The sequence below is a fragment of the Danio rerio genome, chromosome 5 (genome assembly GCF_052040795.2).
Source record: "Danio rerio strain M-AB ecotype USA chromosome 5, GRCz13ab, whole genome shotgun sequence".
Taxonomy (NCBI): domain Eukaryota; kingdom Metazoa; phylum Chordata; class Actinopteri; order Cypriniformes; family Danionidae; genus Danio; species Danio rerio.
Genome location: NC_141025.1, coordinates 41,185,951 through 41,206,439, shown reverse-complemented (window position 1 = coordinate 41,206,439; position 20,489 = coordinate 41,185,951). Strand labels below are relative to the sequence as shown.

The following is a 20,489-nucleotide window of genomic DNA, read 5'->3' as shown; positions in this document are numbered from 1 at the left end:
GGAATTGTATCAGTTCCAAATGTTACTTTTATTGGAATTCTTTAGTTTCTGATATTGATTGGAGGAAAATATGGCTCATTCCAAATAGCTACTTCATAAGTTTCATTTGGAATTATTCACCGTACATACCAAAGACTGTGTAAAATAGGTACATACCCATTGAATACTTTAGCAAGATATAAAAAAGGAGATATTGAAAGTAATTATTCATTTTGTAAGCAACACCTAACAGTACCTAATTCACTTATTTTGGCAAGGCAGTTATTCTAAGTTGCTTAGGAAAGATTTTCCCTTTATTGTAATTGAGAATGTTGATAAAGATTTTTCCATATTAAGGGAAAATGTTTTGTTTGGTTTTGTTAATTATAAAACAAAAGCTTTACATAAATCTTCTTATCTTATTAACAAAATGTTACATACATATAATGTATGTATGTAACATTATATATTAATATAATATATTTAATTTAATTTAATTTAATTATAATTTTCAAACCAAAAACCTTTTTTAATATTTTGCTCACTGAAATGCAGTATTACTCTGAAACTATTTCTAACTCTTTTACAAAAAAGGCTTTAAAAACAACAGAAATTTGTAAAATATATAATCTTTTTCTTTTACCGTTTGTTTTGTTTTTTTGTTGTTTTCTTTTTGTCTTTCCATTTCTTTATAATGTACTGTGATTGTATATTTTTACTTGTTGCATTAAAAAAAGCATCACTGAATCAGTTCTTTTCATTTCTTTGAAACAGACGGTTTTGCAAGTTCGGGCCTCCTACCACTGAGTGGATCAAATAAAGAAAGAACCGCCTCCCTCAAAATCTTAAGTCTTAGTTCAGATCAGATCTATTGTGCCAATTTAGTTATACATAAAATGTTTAATGCTTTAAGCATTAATTAAATGTGACATAAGTTTAAATAATTTAACAATTTCTTTGATTTTAACAGTAATATTAACCTACCTTTTTATAAGAAAAATAACTTTTTTTTTTAATTAAGACTTTTATTTAACAAGGATATTTAAATTGAACAAGTGACGATTAAGTCATTTATTAAAAAATTCCCCCTGTAAGTCTGTCCTCTCCAATATTGACTATTGTGACATAAATTCAAATAATTGCCCTTGTTTTGCCTTGTTATGTCATTGTGCATGCCCTGTAGATGTGTTACCTACACTTTCATAAACAAGCTAAAGGAAAAGTTCACCCAAAAACGAACATCACCCCATAAACATTCATATACTGTACTCTGAAGCTAGCTTGAGGATGAGTGCATTTTAAGGTAATGTTCATTATTGAGTGAACTATTCCTTTAAGCCGATTTTGTCAATATGGCATGAGAACGTTATTATAAAATAAGCAAATGTGATCAATGTCATGTGTTTTGTATCTGCTGTGTGTAGTCTGTTGTGCAGCAGAGGGTTCCAGAAACTGTGGGATGGTTTCTGAAGGTTGTCTGTCGCTGTCGAGATGGCCAGCCATTCTGGATCAAACTCAAGCTTCTCATAGGAGCTTCTTCCACAATCTGCAACAACAAAACAACTAAATCCCCTTCTGGATCTCACTACACAGTAAAACATGCTTGATGATGGAAACAGCAGGATCATCACCTGAAAGAGGATGTTTGTCGAGTGAGAGAAACTTGCTGATCTTCAGGACAGCGTTATTCATTATTCTTTGCCTAAAGGGACAAACAGCTTATTGTTATACTTTTTAAACTGATATCTAGATTTTATTCTTCGCCTTTTCCACATATTTCATGTCTGAAGCCTGTAACTGCAAGAAATCTAAAACAAACTTCAGTTTACATTGTCTTCAATAAAAAATTATGAAAATATGCATTGTGAGAATAGGCTATGTGTGAAACAGGTTTAATCAAAGGAAATCAAAAGCTTTTATTTGTCAAAAGCACAGAGTGACAGTGAATGAGAACCCGCCTGGAGCTGCATCAGTGTTGAGTTGAGTGCAGGTTAGCAGAGATCCAGTATCTGGACTGCAGGTGCTCTAGATATTCAGCAGCAGCAGCAGGCTTTCCCAAAGTACTGCTCTCCACTTCCTGTCTGAGGAGCTTCTTCCTGTGCACAAGAGCATTAGTGTTACTGTACTGATAAATGCCTCATGAACAATCCTGCACTCGGAAAGATGTCTTTGAGCATCTACATCTGGAGAAACTCAATCAGATTATTTTTATTTTATTTTATTAGAGAGAAATCTGGAGTGTCTTAAATCCAATCTAATCCATTTCCAGTTGATTATAACAAAACAGTTCATTTCATCTGATTGCTCGACACTGAAAACTGGGTTTTTAAATGTATTGCATTAATTATAAAACACACACACACACACACACACACACACACACACACACACACACACACACACACACACAATAGGTCAGTTGTAATATAGTAACAGTAATATCTAGGTCACGGAGTAAATAATAATTTTTGAATAAAAACTCAGATGTACTTTTTTATTATTTAAAAATGAAGAAAGTGCTGAGAATGGTATTTAAAATGAATTTTAAAGCCACAGAAGATCTTTTGTGCGTACTTTCTGAATGAATCCATGTTTTAAACAGTCCAGACAGGGGTTTGCTTCTTTGTTGTATGATTCAGTTGTTAGAGCGAATCGTCTCACTCATTAGACATTACTACCACCTACTGGAAGTTTTAGATTCTTATTTTGAGGATTATTTCATTCTTTTAAAAATCATATTTTCATATTAAAATGCAATAAAGTACAATAAACCTCATTTCTAGAAATAAAGGGAGAGTTCACACACACAAAATAATTTTGTCATCATTTACACACTTTTGTGCTATGTAAATCTGTAAGTATTTATTTGTATTGTATATTATTTTTGTAAATGTTTACTTGCTTATTTTCACATATAACACAATAATGACGTAAAAATCTTCTTTCGGTGGTAATTTTCTTAGTCAAATTTATAACATTAAACATGGAATTTTCTCAATAATTTGCATTAATTCAGTTCAGGATAGTCAGTAAGAACTTTTAGGTGGTCACTTATTTTTATTTTAACCTCCATAAGTATTACATGTTAGATTAAATAATCAGATAATTTCATTTCAGTGAAAGTATTCTCACCCATTTCTTATTGAAAACTTTTTTGTTTTAAATAAAAATATTCATTAACATTAATAAATATTTTACCAATAAATATTTAGGCAAGATTTATTTGTTTGTGTGTGTGCAACAGCTAACTGTAGCTTGCATTGGTGTCTGTAACTTCACATAAGTAGTCGTTTTGAAGTTCCTTTTAGTCATTCAGGTGACGTCTTCTGTCTGGAGTATCAGGTCAGATAGAACCCAACAACTTAAGAGCCGAATGTCAATAGCAAGGACAATCACCAAAACACCCAGCAATGGGATAAAAACTTAATAAAAGTCAAATTAGCTGTATTATAATCTTACTCTATAACTATATAGAATATATACAGTATGTACTGTACATACGTGCCATTGATCCTCCATCTGGCACTATAGGGTGGTTCAGGGCCTGGGCTTCTTTCTTGGGGGCTCCTTGGGCCCCACTGATGTCCACCATTATTCAAGGAGGAGCGCTGAAACCAGATCTGACCTCTGTGATGAAAACACGTCCATCAGGCTGCTCGTTCACAAGCAGTGCAGGCCGGTCCAGCTCCTCCCACAATTACTGTATGATCTCCAGGCCTCGTTGGAGGTTGTATGCAGGTAATATCCCTTACAAAAAATGACTGCAGTTAAAAAAAAGAATACTGCAGTTATTTAAAGCAATACTGCAGTTTTTTTAATTATGTTTTTTTAGGGCTTTTTCACCTTTTATTGGGATAGAATAGTGGAGGACAGACAGGAAAGTATTAGGACCAGAGAGAGGAGAAGGGTCAGCATAGGACCTCGAGTCGGGAATCAAACTCGGGTCGCCGTGAGCACCATGGTTCTATATGTCGGCGCACTTAACCACTAGGCTATTGGCACCGACAATACTGCAGTTTTAGTTAACTTCTGAGAAGTGCTTTTTTTGGACAGGAAAAAACATAGTACTACAATACAACCAACTGCAGTACATCTACTGAAATACAACTAAAGTACTACTACAGTACAACTGCAGTACAACTACTGAAATACAACTAAAGTACTACTACAGTACAACTACTGCAATAGTACTGAAGTGGTACTACTACTATAATGCAGTACTACTACGGCAAAACAACTGAAGTTCTACTACAGTACAACTGCCATACCGCTATTGCAACACACCTGAAGTACTTCTACAATACAACTGCAGTACAGCTACTACTTTTCCTGCTCGGTAGACAATGGTTTCCAAATGAGGTTTCAGTACTTCAGTTGTATTGCTGAAGTACTACCACACAGTATATTGTATTGCACTTTTCAAAAGTATAACTAACCACAGAAATACATCTACAATACTGCAAGACATAACAAAACTAAAGCGCACTTTTAATACTTATGTACCCAGGTGTAATAAATTATTTAAAAAGTATTGCAGTAGCAGAACTGCCTTATAGTAGTTGTAGTACTTTAGTATCATTGCAGTAGTTGTTCTGCATTTTACAGGGTGGGTCATTTATATAGATACACCTTAATAAAATGGAAATGATTGGTGATATTAACGTCCTGTTTGTGGCACATTAGTATATGTGAGGGGGCAAACTTTTCAATATGGGTGGTGACCATGGTGGTCATTTTGAAGTCGGCCATCTTGGATCCAACTTTTGTTTTTTCAATATATTTAACACATATGTATATTTACACTCACCGGCCACTTTATTAGAAACACATTACTAGAACTGGGTTGGACCCCCTTTTGACTTCAGAACTGCCTTAATGCTTTGAGGCATAGATTCAACAAGGAAACATTTCTCAAAGATTTTGGTCCAGTTGCTGCAGATTTGTTGGCTACACACCCATGATACGAATCTTCCGTTCCACCACATCCTAAAGGTGCTCTATTGGATTGAGTTTGGTGAATGTAGAGTCCATGTGAGTACAGTTAACTCATTGTCATGTTAAAGAAACCAGTCTGAGATGATTCGCACTTTATGACTTTGTGTGTTATCCTACTGAAAGCAGCCATCAGAATATGGGTAAACTGTAGTCATAAAAGGTCCAAAGTCTGTGGCATTGACACAATGCTCAATTGGTACCAATGGGCCCAAAGTGTGCCAAGAAAATATTTCTCACACCATTACACCGCCACCACCAGCCTGAACCATTGATACAAGGCAGGACGGATCCATGCTTTCATGTTGTTGACACCAAATTGTGACCCTACCATCCGAATGTCACTGCATAATTGAGACTCATCAAACCAGGCAACACTTTTTCCAATATTCTATTGTCCACCCAGGGAGTGCCACCCTGTGTGGTCTTCGACTGTTGTAACCCATCTGCCATAAGTTGGGCTGGTGTACCTAATAAAGTGGCCGGTGTGTGTATTTTTGCAATTCCAATGTTTAAAAAAATAAATGTAAACGTGCATTTTTGCAATAATTTTAAAATATAGGTTGCAAATATGACATATTTTACATGTGTGGAATCTAAACTTCGTTTATGTTATTATAATTTGCATTACCATACATAAGATTTCTGTATGGGCAATTCAAATGAAAACCAAAAACAAGACTACCATGCATTCTACATGTTTAACATGTCAAAACAGTATTAAAACCCCACATTTTAGTATTTGCCACATTACTGCAGATGATTTGAGAAAGTGAGTGTGTCTTTAATCTTTTAAACAACAGGGGAAAAGTAATCATTTCTACTTTAAGAGGTCCTGGTGCATCACAGCTGAAAAACTACAGGAGCTTTCCTCAAAGATGAAGATATTTGATTATATTAATTCATTACTTACAATGAACAAAGAAGTGGTCTGCAGCTTGCAAAATCACTGCATTTAAGCTGTGAAATTTACAGGATTCTCATCCAATGGTGTTGTAGTGCCACCCCTCTTTAAATTATTAAGATATTTTAATGATCATGCATTGAAAATGGAATAAACCATATGGGGTTTAGGGAGACTTAAAATAAAAATAATATTTATTTATTTATTTAATGAAGTTTTTATTTATTTATTTTTTTATGTTTTTATTACAGAAATAGGCTAGATTATCTAGACCTCCCACACATCTTTGATGTTGTGCAAATAAGCGCTGAGTTTTTTATTATTGTTTTTAAATTACGAACATCATATAACATAATTGTTTTAAAATCATTTAACATTCATTACTGTGTGTTGTATATTTAACAGTCAAACTAAAGTCTTGTAATTATGACATCCACATCGTAAAGTCGAAAGTCTTTTAAGGGTTTTAATTTTAAATGAGCAAGAGAGTCAAGATAGTTAGTGTGGTCCAATTTGTTTTGGTAAAACTTGCCTAAAATGTAAGAGATTTAACACAGAAATGTAATTTTTTTTAGCTACATCCTTCTCATGAAAATCAAATATAAACATTTCTTTGGTTTGTCTTTGGGCCGTGACGTCACGGTTTATGGAACTAGTTCCATAAATTCGAACGCGCGAAGCCAATCTCTCAGTTGTTACTGAACTTGCAAGAAAATCTGTAGTGTATCTCGACAGACCTCCAGAGTTTTTATAGCACAGTTAAATCTTTGACTTGTTTTTTTGAAAAATTTCCACTTATGAATTCTTCATCAACTAATCTAACTAAACTAACTCCGATCGCCGGACCAGCTTCAACATCAGTTGGAAGAATTACAGGTATTTCGAAATAGTATTTTTGTAAAATATTAAAATCATTTGATACTTTTGCTTTAAATATTTTAGGCCTAACGTTAATCGGGTCATCCACTATTCGGTGTTGTTTCAGGTTTGTGACTGTCCCTGAAAAAATGTTCAATTTGACAATTGAATTGTCAATGCAATTAAATCCCGTTTTAAAGTGACTTAATTTTGTCAGTTCTTTGGATGCAAGAAAAAACTACAGTTAACGAGGTGTAACTCTCAAAATGTAACCTACTATACATATTTAATGTAGCCTACTATATTGAAATATCAGATATATTTTTAAAAATCCTATATGACTTATTGAAAAACATATTGTTAGATAATCTGATCGTGAATTATTGCTTAGCCCTAGTTTGTACATGTTTAACTGTTAAAATGACTGTCTTTGTCTTTGTGAGAGAAGCTGAAATGGTTCCTGAAAGGATGATCAAATATCAGTTGTATTTTGTGTAACTATTATTGTATAAATGTTTGTTTTTTTTATATTATGAATGTATCATAATGTACAGATAACCACATTGTGCATCTGTTTACAGCTATGACAGAAAATCAAGACACCGAGCCCGTTCCAGGGCCATCAAAGACTGAAGGACCGTTGACTGAATTTGCTTCAATGCCAGTCGAGTCATCGAGTGTATCAGGTACATTTGGAACAGATTTATTCCTCAATGTTTTAGAAATTTTTTTTTTCCATTTGTGGGTGTTGTAAATGTTTATCACAATATATTTCTTAGTATCTGTTGATATAATATAATTCTGATATTGAGATAAACAATATTCAATCCTCCTGATGGCTTAAGCATCGAAAAGGACCCGTGATCATTTTAACAGCACATAAAATTGTTTTTTATGATTACGTTTTTGCACAAATGCAGGTCCCTATAGCATTAGAAAATATTTTCATTTACTTTAGTAATAAAACAAGAGTGGTACTCACTGATTCTGTTGTATATACTGATAATATTGATTAAAAAACGTACACAATGACCAGTGAAAATCTAGACATTCACATAGCTTGTAATCAATAATGAAGTTGTTTCTTCATGCAAAATGGAGTTGAGGATTGTAATTAAAATTGCTTTATTTTAGTGGTTTAGTAAAGACTGGTCATTTTTGACGCGTAAAGGGCAAACAAGACCTCAAAAGGGATCAAAAAGCCTCTGAAAGACTTGACACTGAAAGTCTACAATTGCACCAGTTGACTGTCAAATGCTTTAATATCAGATATTATTTTTAAAATCCTATATCACTGTTATTGAAAAACATCTTGTGATATAAACTGATCGTGAATTATTGTTTAGCCCAGTTTGTAGAGTAGTTTTGTGTTGTAGTCGTATTTTGTATAACTATTATTGTGTAAATGTTTGTTATTTTTATAAGTCTATATATTATGAATATATCATAATGTACAGATAACCACATTGTGCATCTGTTTACAGCTATGACAGAAAATCAGGACTCCGAGCTTATTGCAGGGCCATCATCAATGACTGAAGGACCGTTGACTGAATTTGCTTCAATGCCAGTCGAGTCATCGAGTGTATCAGGTATTTTTGGAACAGATTTATCCCTCCATGTTTTATAAATGTTATTTAATTACTCGTTTGGGCCAAATATGAAATATGCATATTTTGTAGTGGGTGTGGATGATATGACTAAAATGTTTATCACAATATATATATATTTTTTAAATTTCCATTAATATTATATAATTCTGATAAAGATATAAACAATATTTAAAAGCCTCAGAAAAACTGCCAAAAATGCTTATGAAGAAAATAATTAAAACCTTCCCCTTTAGAGCTCTGTATTATTTTAGAAATAAGACCAGTGCAATTAATAGTTCACCTTTTATTTAAATTAGCATACAAACAAGAAACACGAGTTTTACATAGATAAACCCTTAAATCCTCAGATTTGTCTGGTTATTCCAATAGAGGCTATTTACATTGTTTATAAGAAGGTAGATGCTATTTACACTAATTTACACTATTTACACTAATAGTCAATAGAATTTAGATGCATCAGTATACTGTATGGGTGTATATTTACACTGAAAACAAGTTAATTGTGATTGTAAAAAAAAAAAAAAAACAGTAATATACTGTACTTTACCTACCTTATAAACAAATAAAATGTGTTAATCGCTTATGTAAAGATGCAGGAACACATACTACAGTGTAATTTATAGAAGTGCCAATGCTGTTGTGCATCAGAGAATATACTTTACATGCAACAATGTTAGGGTTATGTCCCTCATTATAAATGTATACAAAATATCTATAACAACAATCGTTTAAAATAAATCTGAAAAGAAACATTTTAAAGTAGAAATCAAATTATTACTATATTAAGTGCCAACTTTTTTTCTGGAGAAAAACGTAATTTTCAGCTTTTAAAATTGTCTGCACATTAAACTGGGATAAGTGGGTACACAAAAAATGTATGAATAAATACATTTCACACTTTGGATAATATTGCAGTATCAATATTGTAGTCTTTTTCTCATGGTGTCAGTCAGTGTCTTTCTGCTGGGAGTAGCTGGACTTTATATTTTGCCGCAGTACTGGGGGAAAATATAGCCATACATTACAGTAGTTGTCTACACATTAATGTGCATTCTTACAATCAGCAATATTGTTTTTGGCAAAGAGGGTAGAACGCATGTGTTTTGACAAAAATGTTTGTGCACTAGTACTGTAGTTTTTACAAAACACTATAACAGCAGAATGTTACCTTTTCATCTGTTATCATCATCTGTGTGATCATATAGATCAGTATTAGAGCAGCTGTGTCAAACTCAGACTCCTGTGTCAACTGTGTCAAACTTCAGGTTTCAACATGCTCCAACACACCTACCTACCTATAGGTTTCAAACAAGTATGAAAGACTTAATCAGTTTGAGCAGGTGTGTTTAATTAGATTAAAGTTAAATTGTAGAAATGCCCCTAATATTCGGCTAAAAAAAAGAGCTAAAACCGGTTAACTGGTGTCACTCTGTCTAGCATTCTGGTTTTACTCTTTCTGTTGATGTATATAATCTGTTAGGATAGGACAATATTTGGCTGAGATAAAATTATTTGATCATCTACAATCTGAAGGTTCAAAACTGCCTTTAAAGCTGTCTAAATGAATTATTTATTGTTTTGATAGATTTACAGTAGAAATGTACAGATAATAATCTTCAAGGAACATGATCTTCTTTACTTAATATTCTAATGATTGTTTTCATAAAAGAAAGATCAACAATTTTGATACATAAAATGTATTTCTGGCTATTGCTAAAAATATTCTTGCAAAACATAAGACTGGTTCGTGCTCCAGGGTCACAAATGTGTTTATTTTATTGGCTTGGATTTTTTTTTAAATTAGTAACCTAATTTATTGAGTTAAATTTAGAAAGTCCTACAAAATCTGATTATTTAAAAAAACAATAAGTATTTATTTCAATGCTTTTTGAGGTTATTACCAACCAATGCCAAATGCTGGCTGCAGCCTACTGTATCAAATACTGTAAATGTGTTTAAAAATCATATGACTGTTTCTGAAAAATATATCATGATTTATATTGATAATAAATGATTGTCCAGCCCTAGATTGTAGAGTAAAGTTTTATTTATAAGTGTAAAAAAGACTAAAGTTATGCAATGTTTTTCTGAGAGAAGCTGCAATGGGTGGAGAAGTATTTTTGCCAAGTATTTATTGTGTTTTTGTAACTAATGCTGTATACATGTTTGAGTTATTTTTAAGTGATTATATTAAGAATGCTTATAAAATGTACTAATATATATCATCCCAACTGTGCACCAGGTTTGAGAAGAAATGAGGAGACTGAGCCAGTCCCAGGCCCATCAGGACTGCACCCTACACAGGCTACATCAGGTTCAAGGCTAATCAACCGATCGCCTGGATCAGGTACATCTGAAACAATGATTCTTTTTTATTGGTGTTTTTTAACAGCATTTATTATTAGCATTGATACTTGTAAAGTACAGAACAAAGTGGATTCTGGTTTTAGATGGCTTTAAATAATAGCTAAGGATTTCTGTAACAATTAGAACACTCCAAACATTATTTACAAATAAAGACAGGCACCCAAATACAGAATAACTCTTTTTTACATCTCTTACATTACTTTGTACACAGACTTTTTATTCTGCTTGTTCAGGCATAACAAGAATCTTAAATGAACATCTCTTATATCTTTCAGTGAAAAACAAGTATGATATGGTGAGAGAGCTGGGACGAGGACGCTATGGCATCGTCAAAATGGCTATACGAAAGTCAGATCAGCAGAAGGTATACCTCTTCTACACTTCTCTCTGTTTTCCTTTTTAGTACAGTGACTGCAGATCAATAGACCTGTGCTTGCAATACAAGATTGAATGTTTATGCAAGAAGTTTACTGATGTTCTCCATCTTTTCATCCACAGGTTGCCATCAAATTCATTAAAAGAAAGCAAAACGCAAAGAATGTGAGATTAAACAACAATGCATATTAGTATAGGAGTCTGAATACAAATTATATTGAATATAAGACATCCAATTATATTTTTTCTCCAGCCTGGCTGTCCCAGAGAAGTGGTGCTACTGAGTATGCTCATGGAACCTCCAAGCACCTACACTGTACGCCTTTTTGAGTGGTTTCAAGAGAAAAAATGCTTTCACCTGGTCATGGAGTATCCAGAGCCCTGTGAACCACTGGCAAGTTTTCTTTGCCACTGCGGACACTTGGAGGATAGTGTTGCGAAGAGATTAATGGTCCAGATTGTCCGTTGTGCTCAAGAGTGCATAAACCATAGGGTTTTCCATAATGACATGCACTCCAACAACATTTTAATCAATACAGCTTTGATGCAGATCAAGCTTATTGACTTTGGACTGGGACTCCGAATCAAGGGTAAGTTTTCCTTTGGTCTATGAGAGGGAATAGAAAACCTCTAGTACAGAAACTTAAGCAATTTAGAGTTTAGTTTTCTTTTGAGTGTGCTTCACTGCTGTTTACTAACCTCAAAACTGTTTTTCCTACAGAACCAGAAGTACATCCACACCCCTTTGGCACAACATGCTTACGACATGCTCTTGAAAGCACAGTGATATCTGTGGGTCGTATTTTGGATAAAATAGCTGTCCACGCCTATGTACCTAAAGGTAAGATAATGACACTGAAAACACAATGACAATAATATTCAGTACATACAGTAAGCCCTCTATATAATGTATCTATAATACTACAACATATCTGTCTATAAGGCTTGCCTTACGGTTGATGAACTGTATTTTAGAAGCTGTTTTGATACATGTGAACTCTGTGTGGCCTTGACTAACCAACTTTCTTCCTAAAATGCATATAGATTTGAAGAAATGTATTGCTGCTTGTGAAACTGCCAAGAAGCCCAGTCTGGAACGCATTTTACGCATGAAATGGCTAAAAGGCGTTTCAGACATTTAAAGCAACAGTTCACTCAAAAATGTTAATTCTGTCTTTAATTACTTACCCTCATGCCATTCCAAACCCCTGAGACCTTTATTCAGAGCACACGTTCACAAGCACAGTGCAATGTATACTCCAAATGCCTGAATGCAACTTTTTCTGTACATCAGAATACATCTGTGCACAGTTCATGTGAACAAAGGTCTCTGGGGTTTGAAAAAATGTGAGTGTGAGTAATTATGACAGAATAGGCCAGTGAACTGATTAAAAAGCAGTTCCAGCCCCAGAGCATCTACCAATTTCAGCACTAACCCCAGGAGTGCCAGCCAGTGTCGGCTCTAGCCTCAGAGCGCCCACCAATGATGGTTCGAGTCTCCGAAGCACCTGCCAGTGTCAGCTCCAGCCCCAGAACACCTGCCAGTGTTAGCACAAACTTTGAATAAAGCTGTACTTTATGATGCAAAGAAAGTTTCCATATTGCAAGTGCATTTTGTGTCTTCAAGATAAATCTTTTACTATTTCTAAACATTCAACAAATTTTTTTTATAATAACACAAATTTAATCGAGTTATCTATAAAAATAGTGTTTGTAGTCTAAGTGTATTTATGTCTTGAAATTATTAACTTCTACTTTTTATCTCTGTGAAGTTACAGGTCAAACACAAACATTTATTTTACCCTGTTAAAACGGAACATTTTTGGGCTAGATGGAATTTTAGCTGTTTGCACCTATGATTTAAATGCAAATGAGCTGGTTCTCCCTGCTCACTTCTTGGGATGTTGGGTCAGAATAAAACCCAGCTTTATATGTCAGATGAGCACGGCACAATAACAGACAGAGACTGATGAAGCAGAAAGCCACAGTCACAAATTCCAAAGTTAAGACCGAAGCAGAAAGTTTCCAAATAGTTATTTGATGTAGTTGTTGTGGAGTTTATTCAACCTTGCCTCAATGATGAATGAGCTACACAAAAATGCTGTGACAATGTTTGCAGTGCACACACACACACGTGCACACACACACACACACACACACACACACACACACACACACAGGTTTAACAAGTTATGCTGTTGTGCTGTTCATATTTTTAATAGGAAGCTATTCCATATTATATTTGTGCATATACATGAGATTAGTCAGTACTAAAGCCAAATCTGGAGCTTATCTAACAAAATAACTTACAATAACAGTCCAAAAACTAATACACTCAAATGTATATGTTTGAAAAGTATTAAATACAAATAAAAAAGAGAAAAATCAACAGAAGCAAAAAAGGTAAAATTTAGTTAAAATTTTGTAGGTTGTAATTTATTTTGGCAATATTTTGCTTGAATGTAATTGCATTATCTTTCAATTTCTAAATATGTTTGGTGACTAAATCATTTTATTAAATATTTCTTTAATAAATCTGTTTTGTTTTAATGCACTAAAATACTGTTCATTGCCTATATTCACTGAGAAATTTATAAAAAAAATTCATCTTTAAAATGGGGTGTACTCAATTATGCTGAGCATTGTACATGCAATTCTAATGTTATTTTTCCGTTTCACTTCAGTAGCAGCACAACGCTGCCATCAATGCAGACGGGAAGAAAGTCGTGAAAGATTCATTAGAGTGACATTACACAGGTAGGTTAATGGTAAAATATAAGTTAGCTTTACTTGGTTGCCATTTTATTTTTGTAGTATTTTGTAGTTATAAACACAGTTTCTAACTTTATATAAATACATATGAATTTCCCGGCTAACTTTATTTTCCTCCCCCGCAGCACTCGCAGGCGGGTGGTCGCAAAGCAAACAGGACAAAGTCATGAAAAAGGCCTATGGATTATGCTGGTAAAAACTGTTATTTTACAGATGGACAAGGGATGAATGCCTTTAGGTTAATTTAAAGTTTCTGTGAAGGAATGTGGGAAGGTGCGCAGGTCCACGCCAACTTCATGCCTGGTGTACACACATTCCTTGTGCGTGTCTGTTTTATTTCCATTGGCAACTCCTAGAGGGAGTCTAGCAGGTATATAGGGGGAGGGGGGGGGGTTGGGTTCATCAGACGCTGGATTCGAATTGAGTTCATGCTCGAACGTCCCAAAATATGTTGCCATGCATTTTACGAGCAAAAATTTTACACCGTTACATCGCACTATTTCTTTTGTAATCCACTCAGTGCGATATTCAGATCCAACTGTGTTAACCGCATCAGCTAAACTCTCCTGCTCTATTTTGTTCTTTTGTTATTAATTCCGGAAGACAAACTTGCAATTAACATCGTTTTTCTTTGGTCTAACTCCGAAAGCAGCACCTACAATTCACATTCTGTTTAAAGTTTCTCTTCTTCCTTGCTTTTGACATTGCTTTATCGTTGGGTTTTGCCAAAGTAGAGGCTGCTGTTCTAGTGTAAACCCACCAGAGGCTGCTGTCAACTGAATGACTGACTGATCGATTGACCCACACTCCTCCTTCCATAAAGCCAACCAATTTTATGGATTTACCCACCCACCTGCTTTCCTAAACCCAACCACCAATTTTCAAAAGTGTTACGTGCTGGCTCAAGCACACAAAAAAATGAAGGGAACCCAAAATAAAATAATGTGCAAATGGGGTATCAAAGTAACCAAATATATGTTTAGCATAACGTTCAAAACAACAAAAGTACATAGAAGCAAAGTTCAAATAAACAAAAATATAATAATATATGCAGTGGGTAAGCCAAAAGAAGCCAAATGAAAAAACAATCCCCCAAAGCAGTCTCCCAAACACATCTTGGAAGCTCCTTTTATAAGCCTGAAGATTAGCCGCATCTGCTGCACCCTAACGAGTCACATATTTGGAAACAGAACAAACCAATCACAAATCCAAAACACCTCCCACCTAAAAGAAAGATTATAACAATCTTTATCCTTTACTTCTTTTATAAATCCCCAAATAAATATAAACAAAACAAGTGAAAATGAAACTTCTGTTTATTTTAGAAAAATGTTGAGCAATCACCAGCCATCTCCCAGCATCTGAAAGCAGCAATTTAAGGGAAAGTCAAACATCCCCATTCCTAAAACTAAAAAACAAAAACAAAGGAACACATATCCAATCAAACCGCTACCCATAAGGGGCCCTAGACAAGGTGTTCGCCAACACATTGTCTACGCCCTTTATGTGATGACTATCGAGAGCAAATGGTTGTAATAAGAGAGACACTCAAATCAAACGCTGATTTGGATTTTCTAGAGAATGCAAAGGTAGAATGAAAGGTAAGGGGATTGTGATCAGTATATATAACAATTGGCGTGATACCAGAAGTCAGGTAAACCTCAAAATGTTGAAATGCCCAAATCAATGCTAAAGCTTCTTTCTCGATAATAGAATAATTTAGTTGGTACGAGTTAAACTTTCGTGAAAAATAGCTAATGGGTTGATCGATAACATATTCATCAGCCTGTAACAAAACTGCACCAGCCCCGATGTGGCTTGCATCCACCTGAAGTTTAAAGGGGAAATAAAGCAATCAGTCAAGTTTATTTTTTAAATTGGATTCCACTTTAATGAAAATATATTAAACAAACTCGATTAATGTAAGTATTTAGCAGAAAACGGCATGTTTTACTATAGATTTGAGACCTAGGGCGCATCGATCTTGGAATGTCTCTGTGTCTGTAGTCACGGGGTTGGTTGAGTTTCTCCCGCTGAACAGAAACAATGGAAGTGAATGTAGCAGGGTGGAATATCCCTTTATGGCTATTAGCTGGTGTAACACTAACTTGTTGAGCCTATGAGAACCTGGTTGACTATCAATGTAGTTTCTATTGGCTGGGTCATGCTAAGTCATCGAACCCATCGGATCCCACTTAGGAAGTATAAAAGTTGAGCGCGTTTGGTAACCCTGTATGCATCATCTGTGTTGCCGTCCTTTATTTTCTGATGTGTAAACCCTTCCGGTTGGAAGTAACGGTAAGTGCAGAAGTTGTGAGTTTTTGTACACTTTAGTATATTCGGGTAGTAACTGTAGTGTACGTGTTGCCAGGATTGACTGGTTTGGTCCTCAGCTGCTCTGCATCAGACACTGTTCGTTGGGCATGCTTTTTGACTGCTCTCCTAGCGCTTTGTGCGCAGGAGGCTTCCAATTTAGTGTTTACCAATGACTTCCCATGTTTGAGAAGTGATGCCGTGTCCTAACATCTGTGCGGTATGTAGGACGGAGCGTTTGTTTGTTTTGATTTTGTTTGTTTTTTTGTAATCGTAATTTGTGGCTTTGTGCCAACAGGTGACTGTGCACAAGGGTTTTTATAATTAGTGGTGGTCGAGTCTGACAACTGCGGTGGCAGCGCTGCTCTTTTGCCGGAGCCTTATTTCGTGATTTTTTAAAAATATATATATTATGATTTCATAGTTTATTTGTTTGGACTGTTATATTTGTATTGTAATTTGTGTTGTTTTTGTTATGGATTTGAGTGATATTTGCTAATTTCCCTTTCTGTTCAGGTCCATTCTAAATTGTTTACTTATTGGTTGTGATTTAATATTTATCTTTAATAGTTTCTTTTTTTTTGTCTTGTAATTGTCTTTTGTGTATTTTCTTTGAAACCTATTTGGTTTATGGGGGGTGCATTGTATTGGTGTGTATATACACTGAGTGCTGTGCTCAACAGATTTTGCTGTGTGTTCATTGGAGTTTTGTGTGTGTGTGTGTGTGTGTGTGTGTGTGTGTATTCCTTGGTGTGGTGAACACTTCCGCTGGTACCCTGTTCTATTGTTTTGAATCATTGCTGTCTTTTTTCTTTGTAAATGGCTCATGTTAAAAAAAAAAAATTAAATGTTATTAACTTTTGTATTTCAATAAAGTGCCTTTTTTTGAGTTTACATCTCCATGCTCACCCTACTTTGGCTACGAACCTAGGTGCCTGTTAAATATTGTCATTCATTCATTTTCTTGTCAGCTTAGTCCCTTTATTTATCCGGGGTCACCACAGCAGAATGAACCGCCAACTTATCCAGCAAGTTTTTACGCAGCGGATTCCCATCTCTGGGAAACATTCACTCACACTCATACACTACGGACAATTTAGCCTACCCAATTCACCTATACCGCATGTCTTTAGACTGTGGGGGAAACCGGAGCACCCGGAGGAAACCGAAACGAATGCAGGGAGAAAACTCCACACAGAACGCAAACTCCACAAAGAAAGAGAGGGTGGTCGCTGCAGAGCCATTTGAGGAGAGCTGAGCTCCAGCGAGGGGGAGCATGAGCTGTCGCTCCTCCTCCTGTAAGCTGTTTTAATGCGTACACCAACCCCACCCCTAACCCTACCCCCAGTGACATCACTCGTAGAAGAAGTGCAAAAAAGGTGGAGCTCAAGCTTAAGCTCCCCCTCGCTGGAGCTCAGCTCTCCTCAAATGGCTCTGCAGCGAGCACCACTTGCAAAGAAACGCCAACTGAGCCAAGGCTTGACCCAGTGACCATCTTGCTGTGAGGCAACAGCACTGCGCCACTGCTTCGCCTTTAAATATTGTTGTGGCTACAATTATTTTTTATTTATTTATTTTTTTTGTTCCCGGCATAAGCGGGTGGCATAGTCGTTTTTAAGGTGTTTAGTTAAATTTCTTACGCCCCGCCACATAAAGGAGACTGTAAAGCCTAATTTAACCCAATGCCTAAAGTTGTGGACATGGAGCTGCTGCAAATACAAGCATCAGATGTGTGTCTAATATAAAAGTATAGATATTTATTCTATTTTTCTTTTTTTCCCTTTTAATTACAGATCATTTAATGCACTTTGATTCACTCTCTGTATTACGCTGCCTGACTGCCTGTCTTGGTTTCCACCATGATTTTAATGGACTGAACACAGGGACTGGACAGCCTAATTAAACCCAATGCATGCACGAAGTTGTGGACGAGCATCACAGAGCTGCTGCATATACAAGCATTTAAGTGTCTTCAGTTGTGTCTTTTTCTTTAGTTAATACTGTTCGTTTGATGCGCTGTGATCCTCTCACGCTGCTCGAGCACTGCCTGACGAGGGCATTTACATACAGACTAATGCAACAATTAAAGTCATACATGACTTTACACTTTACTAAGTCACATATGTCAAGACATATTCCTTCATCAAGTTGATCAACTTGATCATTCAACATGTATGAAGAATAAAACCCTGCCATGAGAAACAACGCGCTGATTTGGTTTGAGCTGAGGTGAGGGAGGGTAGCAGTGAAAAGTAAAAGTACCCGCTCCCATTACTAATGATTCACTTTCTGTGTAATACTGCCTGGAGTTTCAACTAGGTCCGGTGATGACGTAAATGTGTTGATTAACCATTACTAATGGTGTAGGTATGTTTTGCAGCCAGTTTAGACCAGTCATTTCATCTTCTTCGAGTATATAGTAAAGTTTTCTGAGTCGTTTATATTCAAGAATGAATTTTTGAATTTTTCTCTCGCGATTGTGCGCGTAGTCAGCTGCAAAGCCAAGCGAAAGTATAGCCTTAAATAAAAAAAATTATGCAAAAACTCATACTGAACGACAGCTTAAGAAAGCAAAAGTCGAATCCCAGACATTTTAGGACATTTAGAAAGCTGGCCAGACGAATTTCTTAAGAGCCAAAAAGACACGTCTCTGTGGGTCTGCAGTACAGGGTTGCTAACCGGTTAGTTCACACTCGCACATAACAAAATGAGTAAACGAGAGAGGATTTTCCACTACATCGATCGCGAATGTTTGGTTATATTAGGCGTACATAACATAGTTTAGAAGAATGATAATTTTAGTAAAAAAAAAAAAAACTTGTTACTAAATATTCTTGGGGAGCCGTTTTACTGGGTGAAAAGTCCAAATGAATCGTTCGAATGAATCTGATATTTTGTTTTAAATGGTTCTTCTTAATGAACCGATTGATACAGTTCAGCAAATCCAACTGATTCTTTTAAAATGGTTTGCATTATCAATAAACACTTATTCCCAAATCACTTAAAGTCACCTACTTTTTAACTTGCCTGGCATTCTCTCTGACATGGAAAAAAACAATATCCCAAGTTATCCACTTAAAAAATCATCAAGTTGAGTCAGGAATCAGTTGCGGTGCTTTATTCGGAATAGTACAAATAACGCTCTGGCTACTAAAGTAACCCTCAGGGAACGGAAATGCTATAAGTGGATTTAATCCACCTATGGGGATTTTGTTCAGAAAGCCAATCGTCTGAAAGAGTATGTAGGAGCCATACATTGTATTTTGGCTATTGGCCACAAGGTGTCAGTAGGAGACTATATAACTGTGGCTTCACTGCATGGAGTAAAGGCTGATTTATACTTCTGCGTCAAACACCGGCGTATCCTATGGCGCTGACGCATAGCCCTTCGCCGTGGCCATCGCCGTCACTGCGTGCACCTCTCAAAAAATGTAACTACACGTCGCAACGACGCGTAGCGTAAGCCCTGTGATTGGTCGGCTTGGTAGCGCTGACGAGTCTGGGCGGGACCGAGAGCCGCGCGAATTGCACGAGCGATTGTTTACAAGTTTGGAGTCCCGTGAAGGAGCTCCGGATGGAAAGTTTTGTTTTGTGTTTACCTCATAGTTAAAGTTGTTGCACGTCCGCCGGTTCCTGCCTCAAAATGAGCGAGTTTGAGCCACTTGTACATCCCGGAAGTGTTCAGGAAATGCAAAAAAGTAGCGAAGAAACTCGACACAGAGGAACATTTACACCTCACTGCCAACTAGCGTTTCGGAAGTGTTAATGCAGACCGACAGAGACAGCACGCAGAAGTATAAATGCACAGCCACGCGCGTTGCCTGCACCGTGGGTTACGCCGGTCACCTGACGCAGAAGTATAAATCAGGCTTAAGACAGTGTTGGTAGGAAGCACACAGTTTTTGACCGTAACTCAGCGTAATGTAACTTAACTCAAGATAAGAGAGAGGTGTGCATATAGATTAAGTAAAGTGATTAAGTAATTCTGTTGATTGGAAAATAAAGACGCTTTTATTTGCATCTATTTTGCCTACGGATTCTGACTTTTACGCGTTAAAAACGTGCTCACTCTACCAACAATAGTAGCAATTGGAAAGACGCAACAGAGTATATAATGGGCCAATGAAATGCCAAATGAATTGGCAGCGTAAGCTTGCACACCTGATAAAAGCTAAGGAACAATCATTATGGCGATGCTATATAGCATTTGCTAACCAGAGCGTTCCCCTTCGGATGGGGAACTTCAATGCTATAAGTGGAATTAATCCACGTATGGGGAAATGTATGGAAAACGCCATAATGACTGCACCTTACCT

At 35.9% G+C, this 20,489-nt stretch overlaps 1 protein-coding gene across 3 annotated transcripts; it reads left to right on the top strand.

Annotated features, from left to right (window-relative positions):
* Positions 1-6,153: 6,153 nt before the first annotated feature.
* Positions 6,154-19,082, top strand: LOC137490152 (serine/threonine-protein kinase pim-2). 3 transcript variants are annotated; one of them, XM_087253821.1, is made up of 11 exons: positions 6,217-6,751; positions 7,315-7,419; positions 8,218-8,325; positions 10,589-10,693; positions 10,989-11,077; positions 11,212-11,253; positions 11,342-11,678; positions 11,810-11,929; positions 13,773-13,845; positions 13,986-14,052; positions 17,967-19,082. In XM_087253821.1, the coding sequence occupies exons 1-11, from the start codon at positions 6,673-6,675 to the stop codon at positions 17,973-17,975; spliced, it is 1,134 nt and encodes a 377-aa protein (XP_087109947.1). In that variant the 5' UTR covers positions 6,217-6,672; the 3' UTR covers positions 17,976-19,082. The 3 variants fall into 3 exon arrangements, with proteins under 3 accessions (XP_087109948.1, XP_087109947.1, XP_087109946.1); XM_087253820.1 differs by lacking the exon at positions 17,967-19,082 and having other exon boundaries at positions 13,986-17,066; XM_087253822.1 differs by lacking the exons at positions 13,773-13,845; positions 13,986-14,052; positions 17,967-19,082 and adding an exon at positions 12,133-12,742 and having other exon boundaries at positions 6,154-6,751.
* The last annotated feature ends 1,407 nt before the right edge of the window (positions 19,083-20,489 follow it).

Coding starts and splice junctions, on each gene's coding strand:
- LOC137490152 (XM_087253820.1), top strand. CDS start 6,673: ATGAATTCTTCATCAACTAATCTAACTAAACTAACTCCGATCGCCGGA. Junction 6,752..7,314: donor ATCAGTTGGAAGAATTACAG/GTATTTCGAAAT, acceptor ATCTGTTTACAG/CTATGACAGAAAATCAAGAC. Junction 8,326..10,588: donor CGAGTCATCGAGTGTATCAG/GTATTTTTGGAA, acceptor ACTGTGCACCAG/GTTTGAGAAGAAATGAGGAG.